The sequence below is a fragment of the Aythya fuligula genome, chromosome 2 (assembly GCF_009819795.1).
Source record: "Aythya fuligula isolate bAytFul2 chromosome 2, bAytFul2.pri, whole genome shotgun sequence".
Classification (NCBI taxonomy): domain Eukaryota; kingdom Metazoa; phylum Chordata; class Aves; order Anseriformes; family Anatidae; genus Aythya; species Aythya fuligula.
The window spans coordinates 92,487,629-92,514,713 of NC_045560.1; the positions used below are offsets into that span (position 1 = coordinate 92,487,629).

At 41.3% G+C, this 27,085-nt stretch overlaps 1 protein-coding gene across 2 annotated transcripts in view; it reads right to left on the reverse strand.

Moving 5' to 3' along the window:
* The window catches only part of LPCAT1 (lysophosphatidylcholine acyltransferase 1), a 55,409-nt gene extending 35,951 nt beyond the window's left edge, over positions 1-19,458 (reverse strand). Inside the window, exons 1-7 of one of the 2 annotated variants that reach the window (XM_032180911.1) lie at positions 19,294-19,458; positions 13,828-13,970; positions 12,121-12,335; positions 5,886-5,998; positions 4,278-4,338; positions 2,954-3,136; positions 1,725-1,783 (exon numbers count right to left, since the gene is read on the reverse strand). In XM_032180911.1, coding sequence (XP_032036802.1) covers positions 1,725-1,783; positions 2,954-3,136; positions 4,278-4,338; positions 5,886-5,998; positions 12,121-12,335; positions 13,828-13,970; positions 19,294-19,410 — 891 coding nt within the window. In that variant the 5' untranslated portion in view covers positions 19,411-19,458. The remainder of the gene's footprint in view (positions 1-1,724; positions 1,784-2,953; positions 3,137-4,277; positions 4,339-5,885; positions 5,999-12,120; positions 12,336-13,827; positions 13,971-19,293) is intronic. The other variant, XM_032180912.1, reaches the window with a different exon arrangement.
* Between the last annotated feature and the right edge of the window lie 7,627 nt (positions 19,459-27,085).

The following is a 27,085-nucleotide window of genomic DNA, read 5'->3' on the forward strand; positions in this document are numbered from 1 at the left end:
AAACCTAGCAGTATTTTACAGTAATTAAAAGTAGTAGGAACAAGTAAAGTAACATACACAGATTCAGGCCTGTTGAATATCTACATAGATATTTACAGGTTTAAAACACGTTGTAATAATAAAAAAAAAAATAAATTAAAAGCTCAAAAATTTCGTATATTGAAGATAAATCAATGTGAGCCTCAGTCTCTTCATACAGCATTAGGAACATTTATATTAGCTTGCAAACACTGCATATTATGTACTACATGTTTTAAGATACTTGTAGATTAAAGTTCGGTAGCCTTATTAAAAATTTATATAAAATATAAAAATATATGGTTTGATATTTTCATATTGTAGTTTTATAAATATGCATATTTGCATTATAAAAAAACTGGCAGTGCAATAAAGGTTTTAGAAGCTACTCAACCTTTTCTTGGAAATAGTTATGTAATCAGAAGTCAGGGGCAACGCATTACAATGCTCTTAATTCTACATGAGCATAGCAACTACTACACTTGTCACAGCATCCCTGAAGATAACTGAGTTACTGCTATCATGCCTGATCTCAGTCAACGGCAAGTGCTGGTCTATGCAAGTTAAATAAAGGAACTAAGAAAAGTTACTTATTTATTTTTTAAATCAAGCATGTTTGATATCAGCCTATAAATTGATGGAAAGTTCAATGGATGAAAAAAAAAAACAAAACAAAAAACAACTTTAAAACATAAGCACTCAGGAAATGAAATCCATCCTTAGTTCAAGGGGTTGTTAATGGGCTAGTCAAGGAGAGTCAATGAGACCTGATGTGACGCACATCAAAGAGGCATGGTAGTCCTTATTTTACTTCTGACTCTCCTCCCACCTTCCCCTACATAATGTCCATTTTAATAAGGGGACACACTGGACCTGAAAATAGCCCCAGAGGGCTCAAAAAAAAAAGAAGTTCAATTATAAAAGCTAGCATGGTTGACTGGGAAGCATCTAATTAACTGAGGAATGCAGAAAGACAGGATTCTTGCTGCAACAGGACAAGAAAGTATCCACAGTAAGAAAGCTGAAGTAAAACACAATCCTTCACGATCTTGAGGTAGATCAGGTGAGTTTCATCTTCGTTTACCTAGATCTTTGCAACCATTTGTGACAACTGTTGACTTTAGATATTGTAAAGAAACACTGTGTTTTACCTTAATCTGATGTCTACTGAAGGACTATTTCAAACTAGCTAGCGACCCAAGTGCAAAGTGAATGTGAAACATGGACAATGAGACACCTTATGAAGGTGCCAAGATCCCCAACACGTTTTTCTATTATCATTTAGCTAGCTGTGTTAATGCGTGACTAGCATCCTCACACTCAGCAGGCGCAGATGTACCTTCCAGCAATAAATGAAGAAACCTCCCCAGCACACAGTGCAATAACGGGCAGTGCCTCAGAACAAGTGTCAGTTTCTGTCTAGGACCTTTATGTCTTGTCACATGCACAGCAGTTCTCACAACAACCTGAATAACTTTCAGAGCACTGTTTAATGGAGTAACTTAACTCGAAATTTAAATGCTTCTGCTTTTATTAAGTCTATTTATCCTGCTAGAAGCTTAAGGAACGCATACTCAGCAAATAAGCGTTTATTAGTACTTTCCAAATTTCTAAGCCTAATTATCTAACCTACAAGGTTACAGAAGTACCAATGAATTTAGAGGAAAATGCCCCATGTTTCCAATTACATTGCAAGCTGAACTTACCAGTTTGTTTGGGTAACGTAAAACCACTGGCTGTACAGGAACTCCAGGAATAAATGCTCCTAGAAGGCACAAGACACCCCATTACCTTATAGCACATTTTGGTACAGAATTTATTGCAGCAAAAGATTTTATGATTAATGGTCTGATAATGTATAAGGATTAGTTGATAGAGAAAAAAGACCCAGAAGTAGCCTCAAAAGTAATTAAAAAAAAAAAAGAGTGACAGTGTATGTCCACCTTTTCAGAAGGTAAGATTATGAATGTTTACTTGTATTTTCTAAATTATACTTTACATAAACTGTCATGCACACATCTCAGAGCCCAGTACCAAATTCAACTTGATAAATTATTACAAAAATTAAGAGAACATGCAAGATAGTTAAGTCAAAAGATTCCTCATGGTCAACAGTATTTTTTCCATGAAGAATCTAAGCTTTCTTATGCAAAAGAAGCTCTCTACATTTAGCTAAGCAACACTAGTTTAGAGGAAATGTATCATCTCTGAAGTAACAGAATTATTTTCTTTTTTTTTTCTCCCCCTTAATTCCCCTCAGAAGGGCTTGTTTTTAGTCAGTTATGTAAAATACGATGGAGTATACTGAACTAGAAGTATTGCACGGAAGTGTCACTTCATTTCATGTGAAAATTATGGTTCTAATAAGTGGCACAAAATCTACGTGTCATTTGCTAATCGTTTTTTTATAATTATCTTATTCAACATTCTTCTAAACATCTTTTTTTTTTGTGAAAACATTTGGTTTGAAAAGAAAACTTTACTTAAACTAAGTTTTGTATGGTAATTTGCTAAATACTGCTGAATATTCCAATTAAAATTAAGAACCAAATGATGAAAGTATACTGTATGCTTAGCATTATGCTTATTTTACAGAATGAATAATTACATAGACGTAAAAAGAAAAACTGCTAGTGGTGTATAAACATCTTTAATGAAGGTTGTTTGAACGGGGCCTTGCAGAGATGTGGTTCTTGGCCCAGTAGTACTTTCTATTATGTCTCCAAGAACAGCAGCCTAAGCAACTTTCAAAGATGACAAAATCTGAGTGGTAGATGACAACGTTACTATTTAAACAAAGCTAGATAGTTTGCCCATGTGATTAGCTTGCATGACCACAAACAAAAAACTGCATAATAAGAACAAGGAATGTAGGCCATAAAAGCAGAACTGGGAAAGGCATCCTGAAAGCAGTTACTCAGAGACCTAAAGTTACTTGATATCAAAGTGAGGTATCTTGAGGCAAAGGAATTCTGGGAGGCTGGACGGATACAGAATGAAGTTGCAGCAGGAAAAGTGAGATAGTCAAGAGGCAGACAGCAGCATGTACTAGACCAGAGGAGAGGAAGATAGTGGGAATTGGAGGCAGAAAGTATATGGCATCTGGTGGCTGGAATGCCTATGGAACAGAGGGAGAGAAGGAAAACAGTGTTTTAAAGAAGAATTTGGATGGGTTTTCAAAGCGTGGCCAGGATTTGGGGAAGGAGGAGAGGGAAGGAATAGAGCGCGAAAGAAGCAGATGTTCTAACCACCACTCATTCATCTACAAGGTAAGTGTTAAGAAGGGTGAAGAAAGAGCTTTTTGAATGTTTGCTCAGTATTTCCTTCAGCCAAATGAATTAGTGCAAGGAACCACAATGCTGACTCACTGCATGATATTCCAGTAGGGATATGTAAGTTGCGAGCAACATAAAATGAGACACTCAGTAAGAACAGAACACGGTGAGCTAGGCAGAAGCCTATGAAGAGTCAAAAAAAAACAAAAAACAAACATATATCACAAAGGCCTTGTTCACCACAGCCTGCTCATTCTCATCTTTGTACCTACACCAGGAAGACAAGTTTTTATTAACCATTGCTCGTTCACCACAGTGTTGACAATCCCATTATAACCACGATTCACATCTGCAACAATGTTCAGTGTTATGTGCTCTACTAATTTGATAAGCTAACAGGGTGCTACTAACAGAAAACAGCCTAGAATGCAGACATTTGATAATAAAGCTTGAGACAAAAAAAAAAAAAAAAAGAGCCCCTGTAACAGTGTTATACTGGCAAGATTCTTGTGCTATCTTCACCAGAATGCAACTCAACAGGAAAGTTCAAGAAGTCAGGAATCAACCAAACACTACACAGCAGCAAATGCAGCACCAGTCTGAAATGGATACAAGCTGATACCTTTATAGCATATTGAAATACTACAAGACAGACCCAAAAGAGGAAATGGAGGAGGCATCAAAAAAAAAAAAGAAAAAAGGACAACCACAAACAAATACCCAGTAAGAAACCTCCTTCAGCTCTCATGAATTTCAGAAGTCAAGAAAATAAATCTAATTATTCAAATCAACGTTTTACATAACAGTGGAACTACAATTCTACAAAACAATTGCAGTTCAAGAAATTTCTATTTCAATCCCACCCTACTGCAAGATTTAATTCTATTTCTGCAACAGCAAACAAATTACAATGCGAGTGGTATTTCAGAAATTGAAGAAACAAGAACAGCCTGTAGAGAACAGAGAAGTAAGCATCATACCTACCAGGCTTGAATGTAATTAGACAGGATCGGTTTGTGCAAGTGCCCTCTGGGAATATCATTATCTTCAAGTAAAAAAAAAAAAAAAAAAAAAGAGTTAAGAAATATTTGAATGTGTATTTATAAAATCTTTTAAAATATAATGTTAACCAATTACATTAAAAAAAAGCAGAACTACTTTTCCCTGATAAAAGAAAAACATTTTTGACTATTAAGACAGAACTCTGCTTGACCTCTTCATTGAGGAGTTTTGTTTTTTTTTTTAAACTGTTAATTTGCTTCTTTCTTGACCTCTGATAACAACATGATTCTATCAGAACATTAACAGGGACTAGGAAAACCTCACGAGTTTGAAAGAATTCTCATAAAAGTCTTTGGTGCCTGTAAAAATATTGTACTCAGTTCTGCACCAAAACTAAATTCCTGCTCCCAGTCTACCTGCTTACAGGCTAAGAAAAGAAAGATTGATATCTTCTTTCTGCATTTATTACTGGGCTTGCACACAGATATGAGAATGACGGAGGCTGAAAATATCTAAACAGAATTCTAACAAGGAGAAAAATGCTCAAGTTGAACCAAATTCAGAGGAAGAGATTAGACTGAAAAAAATGCACAAAAAATCTTGGCAAAAAGCCATGAACTGCTGAAACTTTGCTGCGTTACAGAACTAGGCGTTTAAAGGAAGTAAAAAAAAGAAAGTAAATAAGACAGCAATGAACTAGAATGATCATTACTGGTTTTATTGCCTACTTTTGTACAAGTTTGTTAGATATTCTAGAAATCATTTCAGCTCTGTAATTCAATTTCATCATCTGTAAATATGAATATTTATTTGTTTTTATGTGCTTTGAAATCTATTGATAAAAGTCATGATGTGAAAGCTCTGGATCGCCTTTCTGACACTGTTCAGAATGTTTCAGTAGTCCAACATGTGGACATAACAACTGTAGTAGTAACAATGCCATTAAAAAAAAGTAATACTTTTTATCTTACTCTAAAAAAAAAAAAAATCACAAGAAAAGTGCTTCAAATTTTGAGAGAAATTACATGCTTTTATAAAACATAGACCTTAGGCATTCGTCCCTCCCTTCTCATTACTCTCTTCCAACACGCTTTATAAGCAGTCGCATTTTAAGTGAAGAAAAAAACCCTGAAACACGATTACAGAACTGTTTTCACGATGTGGCCCAACAGAGACATACTCCAGTTACTAGAACATTTGAATTGCTTGGATTATCTCCAGCAGTGACAGTATGCCAGAATACTGAGAAGGGCAGGAATGCACAATACTCCCCAGGTATTCTACTGAGCACCTAATGATTTTCTTAGAGGTCTTCCTAAACCTGACACGGTTTTGTCCACTCAATATCACTTAAAACCTCTCTTCCCAGGAACTTATGCAGTCTCCCCTTGAAAACACACTGCAATGAAAAGCTAGGTTACTTTTTTTTTGGGTATAGATTAGGATCTTATGTTTGATCTTCCAAAAAGAAGGGAGAACCTCACCCCCCAAAAACCACCTAAAGCATCCTGCAAGGAAATGAAGGAAACTGCCTATCTGAAGCCTCGAAATGCCAAATACCATCTGACACCCAGTAGGAGCATACAGTACCTGTGGCCATTTACCATCAGATTGAGCGCGTCTCTTTATCTCTTCAACAGTTTTCCTGCGAGAATCCTGGTCTGACCGAGACACAAATACTGGTCGGATGTATTTGATAAGAGCTAAAGAGGAAGGAAAACAAACAAGCAAAACTGCATTTTTTTCTACTTTGTTTGAAAGAGATCCACTTCTACCCCTGCAGTCCTCTGGAGAAATACTGATAAATGTATATAACTACTTTATTATATTTACTACAACATTAAATTCTCAGCTGAATTACTGGAGTTTTATTCAAATACTTTCATGAATTCCTGCGAGGGAAACCAGTTTCACAATTCTGGCACTTGTTCAATCTTTAATAGACCATTATACATAAATCACAATTTAAAACACGATTGTGCATATTATGCATAGTTTTCTGTAACAAAGCTGCTGTGGCTGACTACAGCCAGTTTCCTCCTCCTACAAAACCTACAGTACTCCCCCCATCCCACCCCTAAAAGCAGCAGGAGCCTCCCTAGGCAAGCAAAAACATACCCTATGGCTTGAACTGCCATTGTCTTTATTTCCTACGACAGCTCAGCTTCACTGATGGTACTCTATCAAAGATATTACATACGTGCTTTACGTTATCTTTTCTGGGGCAATCAGCACAATCAAAAGAAAACGCATGCTTATTTTCTAAGCTGTCACCTGTTTGCCTGTTTCTCATACTAGATGATTCAGATCTCAGGCATTCTTTTCCTGGCTCAGTGGGAAAACTTTTTATACACAGGAAGACACAAAATCTGAATTAGCAGGAGTCAGAAAGCAATCCACAATACCCTACCCATGCATGCCTATCAAGGATACTGAAGCCCTCTTTTTAAAACAAACAAAAACCCCATGTATATACAAATCTGCAGTGTCGAAGAGCATTACAAGAGAAGCATCTGCAAATATACCACTATGTTTTAACCTCAGCAGGCTGTCCTTAAATAACTTATCACCTCCATATCTTGTAGTCTTACTTAGAGGTTTAAGTCACTAAATCATTAGCTATTCTAGTTGCCTAAAACACACAAAAAAAACACAGTTTTCATATTTGCAACTACTGTAAGATGAGTTCCCTGACACTAGGTGTATAATCTTCTTTTGTCAAGGATATACTTGCTGCATTAATGGATCAGCCAGTACTTAAAGTGTGAAGAAAAAAAACACCACCACCAAACAACAACAACAAACAAAACACAGCATAAAGAACAGTCCTGTACTCAGCAAAAGCTGCTGGTTCAGTTAGTGTCCCACTGGCAGTTTAGCCAGCACTCACCAAAATCGTCCTATGGTTGTGTTAAACTAACCCATCGCACCTTGCAGCAAATTCCCAGACATCTGACCTGCCTATGAAATTGCTTTTATCCCACAAGTTGCAGAAGCTTAGGAGACAGTTTATTAGATACAAGTTACCGGAAAACACGTTTGCACTTTTTCCTACATGCCTGCTCTTGACCAATATCCACAGAACGGTGCTGACTAGGGGAGCATCGAAGGCCATCGTGGGCCAGCTGGGGCTACTGTTGTGGGAAGGTTAAAAACAAAAATAAAAAACAAAACAAAACACCCCCCAAAAAAGAAGAAAAAAACAGAACAAGCCAAGAAAAAAAGCAAAGAAAACCATACAGAATTTCACAACTCTTTCGTATTGATGGTAGGCATGAGTTTCTCTTACTATTGAAAAAAACCAAACACACACCAATTATAACAGAAAAACCTCAAGCATCCTCAGCTTTTCCCCAAAAACTTCTTTTGCGTTAAGCCCAGGTGATGGAATTCAGACCGTGGAATGAACAGGAAAATTTCAGAGCTCCAAGGCTCTTATACAAATTGACTTCTTGTTACAGGACTTCTTTAAAACAGAAGAAATTAAGCAAGCAGGTTTTACTTTACTATGAGAAAGATACCAAAATATAGGCAGACGTCTTTGAAATAGATAAGCTCAACAATAAATTCAGAATACTCTGAAGAACCCGGGAGTTCATTCGTGCTCTCCAGGCAGGCTACAACGCCAACAAAAAGTGGGCTGTTGGCACTCAAGCTGCTGACCTTAATGGTGTTGTAGGCTGCTGATTTACAACATAGAGAGAAGAAATCTGCAACATTTTTGAAAAAAAAACAAAACAAAACAAACTGCTGTAAGGTGAAAAAGTGTTTAAGGACTCTTTCAATGAATTTCAGCAGTATCTAAATGTGAGATTCTCTCTGAAGGGCCATGGCTATACAATGGTGCTCTGTCTTGTGTTGGGATAGAGAACTGGATGATTAAGTTGCAGAACTTGATGGGGAAGTAATTTGGTATCTTTTCAGTTCTAAGATGAAAACATGTCCAGCTACCTGGGCATATTTTTTTCCCTCTATATAAATATTTCTTACTCATGATGTGCAAGAAAAGCCTATCAAGCACCTTCAAGGGATAAACCTGAATGGAAACTCATACGTTTACTAGATGGGGGGATCAATTGACATCAAAAATTGATAGTTTTTATAGCACAGTATGATCCTCCCTTCTCCTACAGCTTCTCTGTATTCTGCAAAGTACAAATTACCTCCTCTCCTTCACAGACTTCAACTGACTATCATATTTCCCTATTCATTTCAAAAGGTACCAACTTCCTCTCTTCTCTTCAGAGGGTGAAGTTACAGACGTGGAGCAGTTGCTTAAATTGGCTTATCAACTCAAATTCAGTTTCATAATGTTCAGACCGCAAGAGAGTTTTGAATCTCAAAAGTTGCCTAAGAGCACCAAATCAGATTTTGCCGACGACAAATTGCCTTTCCTTCTTACTGAACTATTTCTGCACTAGCACTGACTTCATCAGCTATGAAAACTAGCTGAAATATAGCTTTTATCCCAGCTGTTTTACCAGTCAAAAATAAGAGAGCTGAACTTGAGGTTGGATCCAGTAGACTTAATGTGAAAACGTAAGGACCTATGCTGACAGGTGAACAGATCCAGCTTCCTCAGCCCACCTAAGATGATGCTACGGATTCACAGATGCCACCCTCCTTGGGCCCTGACCTACCAAGGCTCTGGAAAGCCATCGTGCTGAAAGACATTTCCTACTTCAGTATCATGGTGATGTGCTCAGCCTGTTCTGGCACTCTCTACTTACCAGATGCTGCTTGTTTATTTTTATTTTATTTTTTGGTATGATCACTGAAATCTCATGTGTATTTCACTGAATCATAGAATGGTTTGGGTTGGAAGGGAACTTTGAAGGTCATCTAGTCCAACACCCCTGCAGGGACAAGAAGGGAAATCTTTGACTTGATCAGGTTGCTCAAAGCCCCTTCCAACCTGGCCTTGAACACCTCCAGGGGTGGGGCATCCACAGCTTCTCTGGGCAGCCTGTGCCAGTGCCTCATCATCATGAAAGATTTTTTTTCCCTTATATCCAATTCAAATCTATCCTCTTTCAGTTTAAAACCATTACCCCTTGTCCTGTAATTAAAAGCCCTGGTAAAAAGCCTTTATCCATCTCTCTTATAAGTCTTCCTTATGCATGTTGCAGACCGCAACAAGGTCTCCCCACAGCCTTTTCTTCTTCAGGCTGAACAACTCCAGCCCTCAGCTTTTCTTCACAGGACTGCTGTTCCAGCCCTCTGATCGTTTTCATGGCCCTCCTCTGGACCTGCTCTAACAGGTCCATATCTTTCTTCCACCTGAGACCCCAAAGCTGGATGGGGCCAGGTGGGGTCTTTGGGTGAGCAGTTCCTCCCTGAAGTTTAAGCCAGTGTTAAGTAGGTGATTTTCCTCACTACTAATGAGTGACTGAAGAGGTCATAACTCTTCTTAGAGCCCAAAAAGGGTTTTTGTTTGTTTTATTCTTTGTTTGCCTAAAAATAAGGAAGTTGTCCGAAGGAGTCACGAGTTACGTCTGATTCTGAAACTGGATTTTGTGGTCCAGGAGAACTGCCTTCAAATTAGAAAGCAATAAAACATGTATATACAGACACACGTGTGGAATACTTCCAGTGCCATGAAGAGCAAGCTTTTAATCATCAGGAATAAAACTGCCAATGAATCAAAAGCTTAATATTCCATGACTGGCAAACTAAGGGTACAATAATACAGGCAGCTTCTCCAGAAACCTATTAAAATAATTCCAGAACCAATCCTGGTACGCCATTAGCATTCAGATCTTCTCGTGCTTACTAAATGACCTGATCCTTCTGTTAAACAATTATAATACCCTGATCAACACTGTCATTACATTATTTACTATATATATTTGGAAGACATCCATACATGGCTAGACAAAGATCATCTCTTCACCCAAAGTCCTCACCAATTAAAATTACCTTAAATTTCATCCAATGCTTCATTCGTCATGTGTTGAAAAGTCAGCTCAGAGTTAAATGGATGTACTTTATTCAAAACTTATCAGAAGATTCTGAATGACTGTTAACGAGCCTCAATTAAGAGATAGGAAGCTTAGGATTATCAGCAGCTGACTGCAAAACTCCACTGCAGCCAGTACAAGAGGTTTGCAAGACTTGCAAAGCTGAAGAACATAAAAACCAATTCTGACTGCTCTGAGAAATTCTAGATGAGTATCTGGAGTGTTGACAATTCACCAAGCAATTCAAGAAAAACATGACCACCTTTTCACAGGTAGCATTAAAGAAATACCAGTAGTCTAGTACTACAAAATATATCTCTACCAAAAAAAAAAAAAAAAAAAAAATTATAAATAACATTACAATTAAAATAGCAGATTCAAAAGGAGGAGAAGATTGGCAGTTGCATCTGCTCCACAGAAAACCTCTTTCAAGCAATATTTATATATATAAAAATAAAATAAAAAAAAAAAATATATATATATATATACACACAATATACAAAAAACACAATTTCTCTCTACCAGGAAGTTTTCACTAAACGTTTGACCACTCATTACAGTGATTCCTTACCTCTCTTTTAAGGTCCATTTACTTTAGCACCACAAGCTACTGTAAATGATGTTGCTCATATAAAAGTATTATTTAAAAAAAAAAAAAAAAAAGTGTTTTTTTTTTTTTTTTTGAATTCTGAATCTCAGTTATGACCTTTACCATACTTAATTCCGTGTCATTTTTCTGAACACTTCATAATGGACTGCATCAATTTCGTGGCTACACGATATAAAATGAATGCATCTATATAGGAAAAAACACTTAGACCATACTATAATATTCCAGTAATAGTCCACCCAATCCCTACATGAAGTTTTCTGATTTTTACTTTTGTAAGTGTTTTTGCTCACAGATGGAAAAAAAAAAAAAACAAAACATTAAGTGAAACTTTTTAAAAATTGATTGCAGTAAGTCTAGGCTTTCAATTGAAAGTTTCTGAAATCACCTTAAAGTAAATTAAGTATATAGGAAGCAGCTGGAACTTTTTAATATACATTATTTGTGTCATTGCACTGAAGGTAGCAATCTCGGTATCCCTACAGATTCTACTCAGGTTTTTCCACTAATCCTCACTGAATCCAACATGGAATATTTAAGTGGCAATTACAGTGTTCTGTCAAATGCCATCCTACCACCCATCACATTTCAGTAGCACAACATGGCCTGGAGTTCCCTCATCTAGTTGGGGTCCTGCAAGGAGTCCCGCTAAATGCAAAGAAGAGCTCCACATGGAGCTCTTCAGCACAACTGCACCAAATAAATCAAAATCACTAATCTGATGAAAATCTACGTTGGTTGTTTAAACACTACTGACTTGGGTATCTGCAACCATCTGCTTTTGCTTCTCCCTCACAAGCAAACCCACTGATGCATGAGGAGTTAGCAACACACCCTTGATGCAGGTTACCATTCAAAGCCGACAATGCTCCACGAAACACTTCTGGGACTGCACCCCTACCCATGCTAAGAAAGGGAAGCTCTGGTAGACTCCATAGCCTCATGCTTTGCTTCTATAGCCTCATCCTAATTTGCTTTTCTAGTTACCGGGTCCTAAGACGTTGCAATTTCAGCAGAAATAGAACCATGAGCTCTCTGGAATTGTTTTGACTCAGTACAATAATTCATCTTTGGAGAAAGGACAGCTCCCCTTCCACCCTCCCTTTTCCTGTTAATATTCAAGCTAGACCAAGAAAAATAATCTCGCCACGTGTTATAGCATTTTTTTCTTTGTGCTTCAGACCTTCTCATCCACAACCAGTGAAGTTCCTAAATAATGGTTTTTAATTTAAAACAAAACAAAACAAAAACTTACTTCCCCAAACAGGAATATCTTTGCTTTCTGCTTTCATCACAATGGAGGCGAAGGTCATAGTTACTGGAATGGCATCGAAGTAGGAAGAATGGGGAGCCACTGTTAAGATCGCTGCTTCTGCTGGCAACGCCCGCCTGCCTTTCACGTTTATCCAGTGGAATCCACCAGCAAGCCACATCATTCTCATGATTGCTTTCAGCAAAACATCCACTATCCTGAAAAGAGTTAAGACAACAGTTACACTGCCACAGGGGTACCTTCAAATAACAAAAAGAAAAACATTACATAAAAACTATTAGCAAGACAAAAACATAGGCAGGATGCACTGCTGAAACAGGAACACTGCACAGACCTCCTGCTTTCTTTTTCTGAGCAGGTTTAATGCCACTTAAGGTGAGACACCATTCAATTTCATCTCATTCCCAAATATTAATACTTGTAAATCATAGTAACATTGGCTTTTATTTTAACATTAATTCTGATTCACACTATGACTGTTGAGCTTTGCATATACAATGCCTAATAATGCTTTCTATTAATACCCAAAAAGCTCTAAAACTGAGCCCTAAAAAAACAAAAAACAAAAATAAACAACACTATTAGGATGTTGTTAGAATGCAACAACCCTGATTCCTGGGTTAAAGTTTACCCAAACAAACCTCTGCAGTAACTTAGTGCAGAGATTCTCAATCAGGGGGTTGCAAACAGAACGTATCTGGGAGCTCTGGAAATATTTCACTTTCTTCCCTCTGCTGTTATAGCTTGGCAGCAATGAAAAGAGAAACATTTGTTTTGAACCAACAGGGTGCAAAGCCTAACCACCACAAGTTGTTATCCTCACGGGGATCGGAGGCTGGAGAGCTGGGTGACACAAAAGAAGACGAAATAGGAGAGGGCCTGCTGAAAGGCTTGAAATTTACTGTATGCAGAATTGAAGGCGGTCCATTATTCCTTCAGTCATTATACCAGTATCACTCCAAATTAAATGTAAAGCGACATGCCTCCGCAGTTCCCAGCCTCCTTCCCTCCTGCGATACAAAATGCAATCAGCTTCCCTCACGCTACTGCCAGCTCATACTTTTAATGTTCTCTGCAGAACAGGCAATACACTACACCCCTTCCTCGCTTCTCGAGCGGCAGTTTTCACGGATGGGTGAGCACCACCTTACATTCTACCTTAATTAGCATTCCAATACGAGAGCAAGCACAGATTTATTAACGAGCGCCAAAGCACGGGGCAAGCCCTCGGAGAATCAACAGCAGTCTTGTCAATTCATCACCGGGTAGGAAACAATGGGGTGAAAAAATTGGAAACAATTTAGAATATGAAATCTGGACGCGTTCCAAAGCGTCAATCTTCATAACTGTATGGGAATAATTAAAACTGAAGGATGGCACAATGAAGCTTTAATACGACATCCTCAGTGAGTCCTCAGTAAAGATATGATGCTAGCAATGTTTTTCTGTTTTTCTCCCTGTAATTCTTGGGTCGTTTGGTAAATCAAACATTGTTAAGGTGTTTTGTTAGGTATTTTTATTTTCCCAACTGAGGAGAATGTGTAAATAATATTTTTCTTATATTTTTCTTTTGAATAGGAAAGCAGGTCCATGGGACAGACTTATCATGAGATATTTCCAGTCTTCTCTATTTCCAACTGCTGAACTAAACACAGGTTCTCTCAGTACCATACTACATCAGGCACTCACTTTCGCCACCAGGAGAGGGGCTTTTCAAGCTCTTGCTCGTCAGATCCCATTGAAGCAATGAACGCAAAAGGCCAGGCCAACAACATCATAAAAGCAGCAAAAAAGAGCCGGATGGGAAACAGAGTCAAGGTCATGAAGGCAATCTGCAAAACCCAAAACAAGTGAGTTATTCTAACACAATTTTAGACTGAAAGAGTAATTGCTAGAAACTGCATATTTAAATTTAAAATACCTCATGTTAAACACAAACGTGTATGTTTCAATCCCAAGCACACAATCGTAGTGTATGTGTCACAATTTTGTACTCACAGATCTGAATTACAGCTGAAACACAGCGACGCTCTTAAAAGCTAACACAGTCAACTTTCTGCACTTCTTCAGATCCAGAGTTTGTCTGAGAATACATCCGCATCTTCTCTTTCCTTTCTGCAGCCTCACATTAAGTAAATATTTAGCATGGGTGTGTTGTAAATCTTACTGCCCTGTCGAGGAGCGAGTCCGTCACAGCACACGCAGCCAGTGATGTGCACTTACTTCTTTAAGTGGATGGGGTAAGGCTCCAGAAGGCTGGCTAGGGGAAAGAGTGAGGACCGAAAACTGTCTGATGCTGGCCGGGGTTGCACCAGCACTGCTCTAGTTGCTCAGGGGAAGCTGGCAGAAGACGGACAAGATGCTATGAAATGATAAAAGGGATCTGTGAAGAAAGAATTCAAAAGGAAATATGCTGTGCATCCACAGGTGCACCAGATGAAGCAGAAAAGTACTTCTCAACATCATCATGGCCAGACAAGGATGAGAAATGAGGCATATGGTGCTGTCTCACACCGTGCTTCATCTCATGCATCCCAGGGTGCTGTGGAAAGCATCATTCATATCCTGCTTCTCTTCCCTGATGCAGCCCGTGTCATCATGCAGCTCAGTTTTCCATTGACCAGCTCCCGCTTCCTCTCGCTTCCCCAAAGAGCTCACTAAACCACCTCACTCCGGCAGCACAAACCTTTACATCTGGGGTTGAGGTAGGAAACAGAGCAGGAAGAAACCCAGAGCTACCAGTTCCTCAGACAGCCCACTGCAACGCCAGGTTTTACAGTAACAGTTCAGACCAGCACCATCATCTCTCAAGGACTACGGTCCTACTCCCCAGAACAGGACTCCAGTCCCGGGGCACACAGCTTCTGTTTGCCACAGCAGAAGAAAACTTTTTTCTTCCCTCTTTGATATGATCGTTTCCCAGATGAACCGGTTCAACTTCCTAAAGTGGCAATGGTCAGATAAGCCCTGAAGTCACACTAACTCACGCAACTTTGCATCCACAGACTGCTGCTTCTGGCAGCAAGCAGCAATTGAGTCACATCAGCTGTGTAATACAGCTTCACTCACACTGTGGAAAAAGAGGGGAGGAATAGTTCAGGACAAGGTGACATGAGCTCTGGCAGCTGTGTGAGAAGAACGATACGCACGATCTTCATTTGCAAACGAGACTGGAGAAGAGAATGAGGAGCACAGGTGCAAGTATCGATTAGAAGCACGGACAAGCAAAAAGCGAGAGACAGCATAAAGGGTTCAAATGTTTCAGAAGATCAGAGAGGGAGAAAGCAGCAGCCCCACGAAAACTCATAGAATAGGGGAATATTCATCTGCAAACTGGAGAAGAGAGAGCAGCTGCTTTCTAGGCTCTCCAGAAGGAAGGGACCAGCTGTGGAGAAAAAAAGGATGGAGAATGCAGGTGAGGACACAGCCTCTGGGATTCACACCCTCTCCCCAACTCCTCAAAGCCTCCTCCTGCACCAGGGCAGGAGGCTGGCTGGTGCTGAGCTATGCAGCCCTTTGCATCTGTGCAGCAATCTGTTATATCGTGACCACTTTAGAGCCACGTAGCAGAAGAGAAGCAGCTGTTGCATCCACAAGGTTTTGAAAGATAGCACGAACGAGCAGAAAAGGCCCCTTGGGCTTCTGTGTCCAGAGATAGCAGGAAAGAACCAGCAAGCAGCAGCTCCAAGCAGCCACCGTGACACCGGCCTCTTGTTTAGCAGGTGGGAGTGCAGGACCTGCCAATAAAAGCAGTCTGATAGCAGAAAGAAGAGGATGACTACATTTGGCCCCTGAAGAAGGCTTGGAATCAACATGGACATCTGGAGGTCCATCTGGACCTGTACTTTGGGAGCTGGAGCTCATGACCAATTTTCTCAAGAGGGCTTTGACTGCAGCTCAATTACATGTGTGTTCTGCGAGATCCTACTTAGCTTTTCAGAAGCTGACAGGTATGATGTGCAAGACCTACAGGCAGCAGAAAGGAAGAGGATGGTCTGAGAGCTTGTAACGAGTCTGCCTGAGAAACTGGATCCCACCCTTCAGCCAGAAGGCTCCAATCTGCTGCAAGGCAAGGCACTGAAACTGAAGAGGTTATCACGGTTTCCTTGTCCAGAAAGGCCACATCCTGATTTGAGTATGAACTTACAATGAAGGTATAAAATATGAACTTAAGGCCTTTCTAAGTTCTTCAAAGCTTCAGGTCCTACATATCTAAACACTGACCACAAGAATCACAGAGCAACTTTGCGTCTTATGTGTGCCAGTTTCTTGTCCTGAAAGTCAGCAACATACCTCTCATGCAGGGAAGCTGAAAAATGCACCTTTGAAATTACCCATACAGGGAGAATCAGCCTTATAAGCAGTTCATTTGCAACAAAGTTTCCATGACTTACAACAAAGTAATGGCCAAATACTGAACAAGGAAAAGGGAGGTTCTAATTTTTCTTTTTAACAGAACAGACCATGACTTGCCCTGCACTTCCACCTCTTCGCTATTCTCACCTCTACGGCCCCCAGTCGCCAATACCACAGGTGGCTCTGAAGGAGCAAGAATTTCCTCCAGCAGCAATCCACCTTACCACCTGCCTTCCCACTCTGCAAGCTTCCCGATTGCCACCTTCCTGGAGATAATTACGGGAGCGGAACCGTTCATTGGTGACTCAGCCAACCTAACAGATCATTGCTGCTAAGGAGGGTGGTCCTGGTCGCTCTCCCCTCGGGTCCCTTCTAGCACTTATCCGAGCTCGCAGCGAGCAGTGCAGCTCATTAAGCTGAAGAAAAGCAATCCCAGCAAAGGAAAGTAAAAACCAATCAGAACAGAGGAAAACACAACAATCTGCTGGTTTAATGAGCCAAATCAGCTCCAAAGGAACACCAGCACCGGTGCAATACACAGGCCAGAAACACTGGAAGCAAGAAATACGGCACCATATCGCGTTTGTAAGTGGCAGGAGGCAAGGCTACAAATGCTCTGTGACAGCTTCAGCAAAGCTTCTGCCTGCTCTGCAGAGGTAACCAGGAAGAAAAAGTTTTGACTTACTTGACAGCTGCCCAGAGCATGTTATGATGATGAACGAAACTTGTGGTTAATGAAATCATGTCTGCCTGTCTTCCAGAAAGGATCTCTTTATTGGAGTATAAAAATAAAACAGGTAGTTTCGGGAATGATCCCCATTGTTATCCTCAGATTAGCGCCAAATAGCCGCAACTTCTACAGGAAGCACGAGACTCAGTTCTCTGTACAGCTTGCTGCTTTTGCCCTGGTACCTCCCAGTCTTTATCAAGTCAATAAAAGACGTGAACGGTTTATTGGGTCTCAAAGGGATTTTTTTTTTCTTTTCTGTTTTTCTTCCTCTTTGTGGTTGCTTTGTCCACTTACTTTCTACTTTTTTGCTTCCAGTCTGTGGCTAAAATCCTTTAAGATGCATTTACTCTGAATTGCAGTAACAAGCAAAAAAAAAAAAAAAAAAAAAAAGTTAATCTAACCCATTGCAGAGTGCAGGATGAGGGAGGCATGAGGTGGCAGTGAAGATAATGGAGCTATCTGACAGACCATCAGCAACAAACAACAGTCCTTCAGACAAAGCAGCCTCATCTCCCAGTCCCCTGTGCTCGCCAACTTCACATACCTCCAGTTCCTAACTTGGTGAGGCCGTGCAAAGCCAGAACTCACCCCTGTTCAACTCACAGGGCTGACAGAAAAACCTGTGACACAGTCTGTGCCTCCAGCTGAACAGGAAGTGAGTTCAGCTGTAATACTTCATGCTGAGCTCTTAGTGACAGGCCAGGACTGCATGGAAGAGAAAGCACTGCTGTAATCGACTGTAAAGGAGCCTCCCCAGCCCAGAAGCCTCCCTTTCTGGGAGTGCGGCATTTCACATAAGCCAAATAGTTTCACAGCTCTCCTTTAAGAGTTTCTAATCCAACTATTCTTTTAATTAAAAACGAGGTTAGGAGAACATCATTAAGGCAAAGAAGAAAATCAATCATAGCTCTCTATGTCAGCTTGCGTGCTCCCTTCCCTCCTTAAACACTGCAGAAAGACGATTACAGGACTGGATGGGCTAAAGAATTTTGTGCCACAAAAGATGGTTCAGTTAGCAAAACTAAGCCAGGCTTTGATAAGCTTATTCCTCTGGTCTTCACACTGTAAAACACGACGCAGCTTGCAGTTCTCATTGGGAATAACAAATCTTTGAGATCCAGCGGCAAAGCTCACGTCCGATACAGATGCGCGGAGCAGCCCGCATGGAAGATGGGTGCACTCTACGGCCAGCCACTGAGTTGGTGGAGAGGATGAAGACGAACCACACTGGTAGCTTACGTGAGCCTGCAAAAAACTATGAAACTGGTGTTCTGCCCTTCTGACAGTATTTTGAAAACCCCTTGTTAATAATCAGGTAGAAAGAAGGAATATTGAAGAGAGAGGTTACGAATGCAAAATAAAACCTTGTTATTGTTATACTGAGACACGATCAGAACGCGTATGACTACACGCTATCTTTTCTTCCCATTGCAAGACTTTTGCCTCATTGTTTCCGTGTAATTAGTGACACGAGGAATGAAGCAAGTTACATGGCAAAGACATCATTGCGACTGCACGATTTATCGAGGAGGCTCTGGGTATAAACTGAAGGAGGCGGATGACACCAGCCTTCTCCTCTCGCCTCCCATTGAAACAATTTAGCAGCAGCCACCGGATTCAGCCCTGATCTGCCTCACAGGATTAAAAAAAATCGGTAAAAAAAAAGAAAAAAAAAAAAAAAAAAAAGAAAAAAACCTTGGGAAGCCCGCTAGGAATTCCCTGCTCGTCAGGTGCTCGACATGAGGCACGCTTCAACGCGGGGTAACGCGGGCCATGTGCGCCTCCTCCTCGACACCCAGGCGGCGAGGAGGCAAGGTAAAGACGAATTCACACCAGAAATACCGGAGCAAAATAAACCCGGGGCTTTATTCCCGGAGTAAAATAAACCCGGGCAGGCGGCGGCGGTTGGCGGGGGCGCGGCCGCCTCACGGAGCTGTGAGGAGGGAAGGGGGGGGGGAGAGATGGAGGCGGGAGGGCGGCGAGATGGAGGAGGGAGGGAGGGTTGGGGGGGGAGGATGATGATGATGATGATGATGGAGGGAAGGGCCCGGGGGCGGCCGTGCCCCTACCTTGGCTTTCTGCAGGGGGCCGAGGCGCAGCTGGTGCACGAAGGGGCTCCGCGGCGGCGGCCCGCGCTCCCGGCTGCCGGCCACGCAGCATCCCCGGCCGCGGCTGCTCAGCTTCATGGCGGGGCCGGGCTGCGGCCACGGCCCTGAGCGGGGACGGAGCGGAGGGGAGCGGGCGCTGCCGGTGCCGGTGCCGGTGGTGGTGGCGGTGCCGGGGGCCGCTCGCTCCCCCAGCAGCAGGCGCCGGCCCCCGCCCTCCCCGCCGACCGTGCGCATGCGCCCTGCGCGCCGGCTCCGGCCGCTGGGCTCGGCGCCGGTTTCCGCGTCGGTTGGGAGGATGGCGGGGGGGCCGGGTGGAGGGGCGGGGGGGGTGCGCTCGCCTCATGGCGACGCTCCGCCCGAGACCACCCGCCCCCTGGGGCTGTTCAACCCCACATGGGGGTCCTGGGAGAGCCCCTTCGTGGTTCAGGCGCCCGGTTGGGGGTGGGGGGCGATGTTAAGGCTTCCCACGAGAGACTCCCCCCCCTCATTGCCCATGGGTTTTGGTCACAGGCAGGCTGCGGGAGAAACCCAGCTCACTGCAGCTGAAGAAAGAATTAAAAATAATAAAAAGGATAAAGTGAACCCCCTCCCCCCGAGACCACTGAGCTGGGTGAATGTCTCCCACACGCTGCAAAATGCGAGGAGGTGTTTTCAGATCTCTTGGGGGGCCTTTGTTCCAAGCAAACCTAGACTTCTTTATTTATTTATTTTATAAACCAAGGAGTCTTGCTAATTTGCAGCCCGGGATCGTGAAGGAGTTGGAAGGAAGTAGCTAAGGTTGGGTCCTAATAAATCTTTGGATATAAAGGAAGTTCTTGATTATTAAATAAGCGCTGGTGTTCTGCCAGATCTCAGGAAGCCTAGCCGAGTGGCCGGCACAATCCTGGGCTGCTTAAATTGACGCCAGCCACAGGCCAAGCAGTGCAAAAGGTACATAAGCCGTTTGATAAAGAAGTACGTGCAGATACTAGTATCGATCATCTCACAGGTCTTATAAGGCAATTCTGGTGGCCTTGTTCAGTGAGATTTAAAGGTAAGCTGATAAAAGCGACTACAATAAAGCATTGCCTCTACAGTTCCTAATCATTAGGCTTAGAACTGCAAAATGGTCCCTGAATCCAATGGTTAATACCATGTATACTTCTAACAGTTAACGCTACAGCTACAGTATCAATTAACTAGGTGGTACACAAATAGTTTTTGACTTTTGAAAGATCAGAAAAGGCATCAAAGGTTAATCTTCATGATAGTGGAGTTTCCTAGGTTCTGCAGGTCCAGAGTCTCAAGATTTTTACCAAAGATCCGAAATAAGCTCACTGTTAATAAAATCTGTGGACATGCTAAATGGTAACCTGGTAAGCTACGCTGAGAGTAACTGCAAAATCATGTGGACTGACTGGTAAAATTAACAGTTTCAAACAGGCTTTTACAGCCCACTCCATATATATTTCCAAACCATATAAGATGCTTCTGGAATGAGAGCCTGTACTGTTGTTGGGTGTACCAACAAGATTTGTGTATCGGAAGTCAACCACTCTGTGTATCAGTGAGACTGACGCTAGAGCAAGGTGTGTAGTTTTCACATTAAAGATCAGCTGGTGCAGAAAAGACCTGAAAAAAATGTTAGAGGGCTGGAAGAAATATCTTACAACAATACATTTAGAAAGCTATATCAATTTAATTTATCAAACAGATCTTTTAAGAGTTACTGCAGTGTTTAAATACCTTCACATGGAACAAGTACCACGAGCTAAAGCTTTTTAAGTACTAGAAAAACATGTAAGAAGTATCAGTGGTTGGGAACTGAGGAAATCTCAGTCAAATTTAACAGTTTTAATCATACGCAAGCTATGCAGTTAGGTTTGGGACTGGCAATGTGGCTTAATGGCCCATGACATAAAGGCCAGAGTACATGATCCAATGATCCCTTCCAACCCTCAGCTCTCTAAAGTATTTTAGCTGTGTTCTGGAAAATTTGGCTGCCCTCTCCTTTGCTCTCTCTCCTATGACTAAGCCGGTGATTAGTTCATAGGGGCTAGTTTCCATGACAGATAGCAGAGTTCTTGAAGAGTTAAGCGAGGCCAGCAGGCAGAAGGTGGTGGCCACTGGCTGCACAGTGCACAGCCTGTCAGAGGACTCTGGCACATGCGCTCATTCCCAGTCCAGCAGGCATGGAAGACAGGAAGAAATGAGGGTGTTGGAGCAGGAAAACAGGGAAAATGAGATATGAGATGCAAGCAGGTTTCCCCAGTTCTACCAAGTGTGTTGTATTAGTTTTTTACAGTCAGATTCCAAAAATGGAAGCCATCTTCTGGGTGGTTTTGGGTACAATATGAACATACCTGAGGTGTTATGGAGTTACCAGGATTTTGGATGTCATTTGTTTTTCTTAAAATTCTGCTGTGATCAGTACAACTTAAGACAGATAACTTAAAATGTCCAGCCTCGCTTTCTCAAGTTTCTGGGAATGTGTGTTCCCATCTCTGTAGTCCCCTTCAATGGTATCCGTAAAAACGAGAATGAATCCTGGTGTAGGGGAAATCTTGTGGCACAGCTTGAATGGGAAAGGCAGGCTAGGACTCTGCAAGCAGTTTGGCGTATGGTAAACTGGGGCAGTGAAGGGACTGGCAGGACAGAATAAAAAGCACGCTTATATGACACTACTTTCTGTGCAGCAAGCTGGAAAGCTTACCTGGATCCTTTCAGAGACGCATGATGAAACTTGCTCCTGGGTTGTTATTATATGACCCTGAGAAAAGGGGGTTAAGACTGTGCAACCGTGCATTTAGAAAGAGCAGTATTTTATCAGTGCATGTACTGGGTTGCTGAAGTGGGATTAAGTATTTAGTTATTCCATAGTCCAAATTTTTGTGAATTAATTAGGAGATTGAATGAAGTACGGCAGTAGTATTGGGGTGAGATTGCTACTTTTTGTGCAAATCACAAAACTATGGTGTTGCTGTCAAGGCTCACATATGCTATATAGCTCATCTAATAACCACTTACAAGGGCATAGGAAGGGTTGACGAATTTATTGCAGGATTTATGGAATCTACCTTGCTTCACAGGAGAAGAAAATGTGTAATACATTATGTTGCATGTAAGTGTATTATGATACAATTGGAAAAGGAAATGTTGAAGCTGACTACCATGAGAATATGTTGCGGTAAGCTCTCAAATAATCTCCTCAGGGAAACTGTGGAACCTGAAACTATTGAAATGAGACTGCACAAACATATAAGTGCCATTCTACCCCAGCACACAAAAGCTCTAATTGGTCCTTTCTGTCATTCATTCAGATGATTTATAGGGAGCTGTACAAATAAGATGACTCATATAAAAAGCATACAAATATCAATTATGAAATATGCTTCTGTGAACCCTGAAGTAGGAAAAAGAATATTCAGTATTTAACAGCTGAAGTGGCTTTCTCTAAAACAAATCAAATAAATGTTCATAAAAGAGCAAATAAGTTGACCACAGCACTAATCTTCAAAATAGTAATATTCTTTCATGCCTAGAAAAAGTCCTTGCTTTGATTTTTAAGATGGTCCTTGACCTTGATGGCCATTTGGTAGAATCAGCTGATACCTATTCCAGCACAATTCAGACACGCCTCTGCCCTTGAAATAACTGTGTTTTTCTTTCTTTCTTTCTTTCTTTCTTTCTTTCTTTCTTTCTTTCTTTCTTTCTTTCTTTCTTTCTTTCTTTCTTTCTTTCTTTCTTTCTTTCTTTCTTTCTTTCTTTCTTTCTTTCTTTCTTTCTTTCTTTCTTTCTTTCTTTCTTTCTTTCTTTCTTTCTTTCCTCTCTTTCTCTCTTTCTCTCTTTCTCTCTTTCTTTTTCTTTCTTTTTTTTTTTTTTTTTTAAAAATCAACAGTTGATTTAAAGTTCTATTTGTTTTTTCTTTTAATTTTTCTTATTTTTCCCTCATGATTCCTGTTGCAAATCTATTCAGAGTTCAAGCCAAAAGACAGACTTAAAAAAAAAAATTGGAAAACAAATGTACTCTGTGAAGAGAAATATCAAATATATTCATGTTGAATTACTAGCAGTAATACAGATACTCTAATGAAATGTGCTCATATTTTCCTTCTGACGTGTAGATAGCAAAGTAGAATCCATTTGAGTTTCTTGAATCAGGAAAAGAACGACTGGAGCTAATGGCAGGTTTGTGGGAAGAACAGCAGTTTCTTGTTTTGATGGTGCTGTGTTATCTTGGATGTGTTAGCCTGAAGAAATTAGAGGTACTTGTGACAGAAAACAAAACAAAAACAAACAAAAAACAACGATGAGATCTCATTCAGTATTTATTAGTAAGTGCAATTTAGCGTTTTCAAGAAATAATTATTCACTTGCTTAAATATGTGCTCTCCATCTCAAGATTTCCAGTGTTATAATTCCCACATGGCCTTGGCTTCAGCAACTGCAAAAATATTTGCAGCCCAGAAAGCCAGCCATATCCTGGGCTGCATCAAAAGCAGCATGGCCATCAGGGCGAGGGAGGTGATTCTCCCCCTCTGCTCTGCTCTTGTGAGACCCCACCTGGAGCCCTGTGTCCAGCTCTGGGGCCCCCAGCACAGGAAGGACAGGGACGTATGAGAATGAATCCAGAGGAGGGCCATGAAGATGATTAGAAGGCTGTAGGACCTCTCCTATGAAGACAGGCTGAGGGAGGTGGGGTTGTTCAGCCTGGAGAAGAGAAGGCTCCGGGGAGACCTTACAGCAGCAGCCTTCCAGTACCTAAAGGGGGCCTGTGGGAAAGCTAGGGAGGGACTCTGTGTCAGGGAGTGTAGGGATAGGACAAGGGGTAATGGCTTTAAACTAAAAGAGGGGAGAATTAGATTAGATATTTTATATGTGTATGTATAATACACGTATATATATTGTATATCTATATAGTGTATATATATATAAGTTGTAGATTAGATATAAGGAAGAAATTCTTCTCTCAAAGGGTGGTGAGGCCCTGGCACAGGCTGCCCAGAGAAGCTGTGGATGCCCCATCCCTGGACGTGTTCAAGGCCAGGCTGGATGGGGCTTTGGGCAGCCTGGTCTGGTGGGAGGTGTGCCTGCCCATGTCAGGGGGTGGAACTGGATGATCTTTAGGGTCCCTTCCAACACAAAACATTCTGTGATTCTATGAACAGAGATCAAACTTGTCAACACTGATGATGGTCTCTGAGAGCAAGAACAGGCACATTAGATGCTGCAGAGCCTGTGCCAGGTGCTAAATTCTCCCCCTGGATGCCACAAGAGACACACAGTGTTAGGAAGGTACCTGAGCCTAAGGAACACTGTGTGCTGCTTCTATCTTTCACCAGTTAATGGCAAGAAATTTGGGGCAACTGGAGCCTTGCTTGACTTTTTCAAAAGACAGTCCAAGACTAAAGCAAATTGCTCTGGAATCTGAGATCTGCCTCATACTCAATCGTCTTGCATTGCCATTTTGCATCGTGTTTTTAGCCTGGTCCTCAATACACTGTTCATACAGAAGGGCAGAAACATCAGTATTCAGTAAAAGGTTAAGTCAATAAAACTTCAGGAGTTTTGTTTGGGAGTGAAAAGAACAGGAGAACGATGTGTAAGTGCTATGATATTGCTGCTGCAGGGTGATTAGGCCACCCAGGGGTGAAGGCATTGTGAAGGCCTGAATAGGAAATGCCAGAATTACTTAAGAGCATCTCAAGTCTTGTGTATTTTATTCCCCCCTGTTGCTCTCAAACTAAAACCGAGGAAGAAGAGACCATAGTGGCTCTGGCAGTATCTCACTGACCTTTAAACACATTGGCTCTTAGAGATGGTTCAGATCTAGGCTCAGTTCTTACTGCAGAAACCACATCCTTATAGATGGCCACACAACCAAGGTATATGAAGATGAAAGTAGGGCACAGATAAAGTGTACTAGGTACAAATTAAAGCAGCATATTTTCAGTGCTGTGCTATGCTGATAGCCCTCTACCTCTGTGTTCATTGCTTTCTCATCTTCATACACCTTCCTCTTCTTTCTCTGAATGTCTCAGCTGAAAGGACTCTTTGTTTCTAGTCCTAACAGAAAAGAACAATCCTGAGGGAATGAAACAGGCTCTGTCCCTAACATAAGATAATCTTACAAGGTAGGAAATGAAATCCTGAAATTATTTTCTGTGACTTTTCTGGTATGTATGTCATTAGCAAGCAGAGTATGCCTGCTCATCAAATTCTTTACTTACGCTTGAAAGAAGCAATTTTTCTCTGTCCGTATTTAAAACCCATGCCCAACCACACAGCGGCTAAAGCTCTGTAATACTGTCATGGTAATTTCTGCAAGTCGGAATACTAAGCACCGAGTCAATATTTTCCATCTTCCTGATCACATTATATAAACTAGATAAGAACATCTTAAGCTTTTTGCAGACTTCACACTTGTATCTTTCTGCAAATATTACAATATCTTATGAAAATACCTTCTGAGTTCCAACACATCTAACTTTTACTTTGCACATGTTCTTTTCCACCTGCTTCCTACGATTTCTCATTTCTAATTTCCTGTATGCATTTGCAAAGGTAAATACATACTTTTGTATCAAATAACCTTTACTTACAGAGCACTGAGTTAACATTTTTTAAGAGATGAGTGAAGCAGTATCCAAAAGATTTAATTTAGGAAGCTCTGTGCATTATTCATATAACAAAATAGCGAGAGAAATAATTAAGGGCATTGCTGGTAAGGTGCATCAAATTCATATAAATGAAATCACTAGAAGCTGCCCTGGTGAAATTATTGCCACGATCCAATCAAATCCAATACCACTTTGCAATCATATGAAATGCTTCAGTTACTTTTTCTGAGGTAGTAAAGCCTGTTATTTAATATGTTGCAAATATTTATTTACTGTAAGCCAGTAGCAGTGGTTAAATATGCAAAACATAACATACAAACATTTTATGCTTTTGGAAGTGCAATCAGGATAAGCTGCCAAAAGATCCCTGGGCAAGAATGTCCAGACCCAATCTGTTGCCTTGGGAGGCAGATTTTAGGAGAGGCAAAATCACAGCCTGTAGTGAAAAAGAGACCATATGGGACTCACAGCAGCGCCAGTGGCTTTCTGCCCAGCTCATGCCCCTGACCACGCCAGCTCCACGGCAGCTGCAGCCCTCAGATGAGACAGGGCAAGGCAGGAACGTGCAGCCACGTCTCCCTTACCTGTGTGCCCAGCCCCATGCTGCTGGGAGAACAGGGAGGAAAAGCAAATAAGTAAGTCAGAGAGAGAGGAAAATAGGGATAGAGAGAGTAGTGTATATGTGTATGTATATATAAAGAGAACATATATATATGTATGTGTATATAGAGAGAACAGGGATACACTGACTGTTCTCCAAATACAGATGGATGCACAAGTCTTCCCTGGGGTCAGTGAAATCCAGGGATCAAGCAACACAAATACAAAGTATGGTTGTGCAACAGCAAGTGTTTTATCCCACTTGTGCTTGGCCTCCACAAATAAGACCCACAAAGGGCTGCACCTCTGTATCCGCCGGCCAGGATAACCCAGAGGCGAGACAGGGCACAGGGAGAGCAGACGGCGTTGCCTGTAGCACAGAGTAAGACGATAAAGAACTGCCAGATACAAAGATGTTGCTTCAGGATGCGTCATCAGCTGCGTCATCCCATGGAATAACCCATCTAAATCTAAGCATATTAAGTTCTCCAGTGAGTTTATTAATGTGGGCTAACACCATCTGTTTGTGGACGCAGGGCATTATATCTCTCATT